General features: G+C 46.3%; 1 protein-coding gene across 1 annotated transcript in view; it reads right to left on the bottom strand.

Annotated features, from left to right (window-relative positions):
* prkd1 (protein kinase D1) overlaps window positions 1–4,634 on the bottom strand; it is a gene marked incomplete at both ends in the record, with an annotated part of 165,017 nt that overhangs the window by 1,910 nt on the left and 158,473 nt on the right. The window contains one exon of the mRNA XM_084308561.1: window positions 2,542–2,553. Coding sequence (XP_084164687.1) covers window positions 2,542–2,553 — 12 coding nt within the window. The remainder of the gene's footprint in view (window positions 1–2,541; window positions 2,554–4,634) is intronic.

Below are 4,634 nucleotides of genomic sequence, written 5' to 3'. Positions count from 1 at the left end.
TTTCCAGCTCAGTGAAACATTTAAAAACAAAATGTAAAAAAAATCGACAACATACTGGAGCCACTGACGCAGCATTTATGTTTTGAGAAACTGACAGTATATCCTCCTGACTGCACAGCTCGCCGGTGGGACCAGCTGTGAGTGAACTGTCTTCTCCTCCCGGCTTCACAGATCACTTCCAGCTGGGTGTGAAGGTCCTGCTCTAAATACTTTGAATGTAGTAGTATGTCACACATATGTACTGCAGCCCATGTACTGAACACAGCTGCTGAACACCAACATAAGGGACAAGAAATGTTTGTAAACATTAGAAAATACCTGTATTTTGAGTTATTCCCAAAAAATGTATTTTCCGTTTACACAAACACTTACACACAAACAGACGTACATATACCCACATTGGGGCTTTAAAACCACCATCATTGAATGAAAATAATTTGATTCAGAATTTGATACAGCAACACAGTAGCCTCCTCACCAGAACATGTTTAGGTTCATATTTAGTTTGTGTTATTATTATTATTATTATTATTATTATTATTATTATTATTATTATTATTATTATTATTATTATTATTATTATTATTATTATTATAATAATATTATTATTATTATTATTATTATTATTATTATTATTATTATTATCTCACCTGTCAGTGTGTTATTATTATTAATAGAGCAACAAATATCTCACCTGTCTAGCTGATCAGACTCTCTCCCTTTTTAATTCATATTTGATCTAGTTCATTACCTTTTATTCTTATATTGTTTATTCTCATATGTTTTTATTATAATTTCTACTCCCCCCCCCCCCCCCATCCCCCTTTCTCCTCCCCCCCACCCCCCCCCCCCCCCCCCACTCCCCTGTGACCCCTGAATTTCACCAAGAGGATTAATAAAGGAACATCTTATCTTATCTAGAGTATTAATAAAGGAACATCTAATCTTATTTTAGGTAGTCCACAGCCCTTACAAAAAAAGTATCATGGTAGTTTGATGGTAATTTCAGTGTTACCAGCCAATAATCTACCATGGTACTGTCATGGTGAAAGTCATATATCACCACGGTACCACGTTTGTACTCAAATAATACCATGGTATTATAAGGGATGTTATATGGGTGTGTGTTTGTGTGTGTCTGTGTCTGTCTCTGTGTCTGTGCACGCATGTACACCTGTGCTTTCACAGCATGTCCACCTGAGTAAGACCAACATTAATAAAATACTAAATGGCTTTGTGTCGATAAAAATCCCCTACATCCTTTCAGTCAGGTTGCCCAGATCTCACACAAGTCGGATAGGTGTAAACACAGATATATTCAACATTTACACGATAATGTTTAACACCTGTCCTACTGCTGTTCTATCTGTTCTAGGTTTCCATGAGGTCAAAGTAATCAGCACCTCTGTAGTAAAAATACTGTAAGATCTTTGGGGATGCAAAGAGGAACCAGGAGAATACTCTTAAGATCTTTGAGGATGCAAAGAGGAACCAGGAGAATAGTCTAAAGATCTTTGAGGATGCAAAGAGGAACCAGGAGAATACTCTTAAGATCTTTGAGGATGAGAAGAGGAACCCCAGTGACCGTTCTGTGGCTTGCTCCGACCAACGCCTATGGGACGATACCCCACAGGGAACGAACACCGAAGACCTACCTCGTCTCCGAGCGATTCCAGAAGCCCTTGCAGTGCTAAGTCAACAAGTTCAACACTTGTTTCACCCGCGAGAACCTCACCACTGACTGGCAGAGACTGAAGGTGGTCATTGTCACCGGGTGCACGATATCAGTGATTTTGTTTTTTCCGCCACGATGAAACCTTCTCGTCAAGTCAGCAGAGGAGTGACACCGGGGTGTGGGACGGACAAGCGGTATCCACCAGAGATGGATTTCGGAGGATTTGGTCAAAGCTCGCCGATTGTGCAAAGGAGTGAGTTCCAACCTGCCACATCCAGAAGCCTGGTACTGAAGAGGGGGGGGTATGTCCAGGATCGGATTTCACTTTAAGATCGGAGAGGACTTCATCCCAGTGCAAGAGTATAGCTACTAGTAGTAGCTCCCTCCGGTCCTCCTCCACTGCTTCCCTCACTGTCCCGTCATCCAACCTCAAAAACGTTGGTGACCGGGCCTCTCACGCACTGCACCCGACTCTGGAACTCCCTGCCTCAGACCATCAGAGACTCCCCCACACTCTCCACCTTCAAATCCCGCCTCAAAACCCACCTGTTCTCCCTAGCCTTCAACCTTCCCCACCCATAACCCCCCCCCCCCCCTCCAGCCTGTTTTGATGTTTGTTACTGTGGCTTTATGTTTCTGTGTATCTCATGCTGTTTTCCCTGTTTCACCTGTGGTCTTATGTTCCTTTTGTTTCTTTGTTTTTCTCTGTCTCTCTGCCTACTGTCAGTGACTTCGGGTTCCTGAGAAGCGATATACAAATAAAATTAATTATTATTATTATGATTAGAATCACCTACATCATCAGGTTAGTGTAGCCTCAGGCAGAGACTCCACCTGGGCAGGCTGGACAAAGAGAGGACACTGACCTGGCAGGACATCTGGAGCACAGAAGGACACACAGGATCAAGTTTCACTTGTGTATGAGGTCCTGCCTCTACTCTGTCGAACCTCCGCACAGGGGTTCGACGGAGTAGAGGCAGGACATCTTACACAAGTGAAACTTGATCCTGTGTGTCCTTCTGGGCAGAGAGCCCAGCCAACCTGGAGCATATGTCCTCTCCTCACGTTGGTCAAGTCTGACGGATGGGAAATTCCGGCGGCGACACACACAACCAGATTCTAACATTCTAATATTTCAAAATGTTCAGTTGCTATTGCAGCACTTATCTGTGTTTCATTACACATGTGAGTTTATGCTTTACCAACTGTTCGCCTGTTTTACTGCAACACTACTATCACTGACATCTAAGAAGGGAGATCCCCCCCTTGAACGGCCCTTCTAAGGTTTCTCTCCTCCACATTGCCTGTGGTGCATTTTTTCCTATTGCTAGGTTTTAGTGAGTTTGTCCTTACCTTCGCGTGGGGTATGTCTGGGAGTGTTGCATTCATTTATTTGAAAACCTTTGGACTTTATGGTGTTTTTGTTTTGTTCTTGATTTACTGTGATGTTTCTTCTTGACTTGTTTAAAGAAGACGTGTCCGGCCCCATGGGGACATTAACGTGTGTTGTCGGGCCTTACAAATAAATGTGATTTGACTTGATTTGATTAACACAGTTGGTTGCTGGTGTGGAGCAGGGAAGAAAGAAGCCAACACAACTTTCTAATGGCCCTCGTTCCATTCACTGACACTCAGGGGGGTCAGGGGGGAAGTGCAGCCCTCGTTCCATCCACTGATACCCAGGTCAGGGGGGGGGAGCGCAGCAGCCACGGCAGGGAGATGCTGGTGGACGTTAAGAAGCGGCTCAAGTTTCCAGAGGAGATAGCCCACACCTAGCCTAAGACCTGATTCCTCTGGTCTAAAGGTACCCAGCAGGGGGTCCTTTATTGAGCTCACGGTGACCCCGGGAAGAGAGATGAACGGAGGAGAAACACCGGGTCCTTATCTGTTGTGTGACGGAAGGCCTGGAACCTGCTGGTGGAAGTGGGCTGCAGGGGCTGCTTCGCGGGGCAGTCGCTCTTGGGACCGCCACGGGATCGAAAGCCCCGACTAGGAAGCAGCTTGTGGCCGAGGTCACCGATCGACCAGCGTCGGCAGAAGAAACAACGTGATGGTGAACCAGGCCAACAACATCGCAGAGCTGAGTGTTGGACAGTGTGGGGGGGGGGGGTAGTACCAGTGCGCTGGTTCTACCGTGCCCCCCTGAGATGGGCTTAACCCTTTCACTGCCACACTACCAAAGGGTTGACCCCATTCACTGCGACAATACAGAAGGTTAACCCTTTCACTGCCACACTACCAAAGCGTTGACCCCATTCACTGCGACAATACAGCAGGTTAACCCTTCCACTGCCACACTAACAAAGGGTTAACCCCATTCACTGCGACAATACAGCAGGTTAACCCTCTCACTGCGACAATACAGAAGGTTAACCCTCTCACTGCGACAATACAGAAGGTTAACCCTTTCACTGCCACACTGCCAAAGGGTTAACCCCATTCACTGCGACAATACAGAAGGTTAACCCTTTCACTGCGACAATACAGCAGGTTAACCCTTTCACTGCCACACTGCCAAAGGGTTAACCCCCATTCACTGCGACAATACAGCAGGTTAACCCTTCCACTGCCACACTACCAAAGGGTTAACCCCATTCACTGCGACAATACAGAAGGTTAACCCTCTCACTGCGACAATACAGAAGGTTAACCCTCTCACTGCGACAATACAGAAGGTTAACCCTTTCACTGCCACACTGCCAAATGGTTAACCCTTTCACTGCGACAAGACAGAAGGTTAACCCTTTCACTGCGACAATACAGCAGGTTAACCCTTTCACTGCCACACTGCCAAAGGGTTAACCCCCATTCACTGCGACAATACAGCAGGTTAACCCGTTCACTACCACACTACAGACGGTTAACCAGTTTGGAGGGGGAGGTGGCCTGAGGGAGACAAAACGTGGGCGAGGTGGCGCGGGGGGAGAGTACGGTTGAGACCTGAGCGAGCAGTGGACCT

Source organism: Notolepis coatsorum (genome assembly GCF_963971535.1).
Source record: "Notolepis coatsorum genome assembly, chromosome: 2".
In the NCBI taxonomy this organism is placed as follows: Eukaryota; Metazoa; Chordata; class Actinopteri; order Aulopiformes; family Paralepididae; genus Notolepis; species Notolepis coatsorum.
The sequence above is the reverse complement of the archived record's forward strand: the minus strand, read 5'-3'. Positions and strand labels throughout refer to the sequence as shown.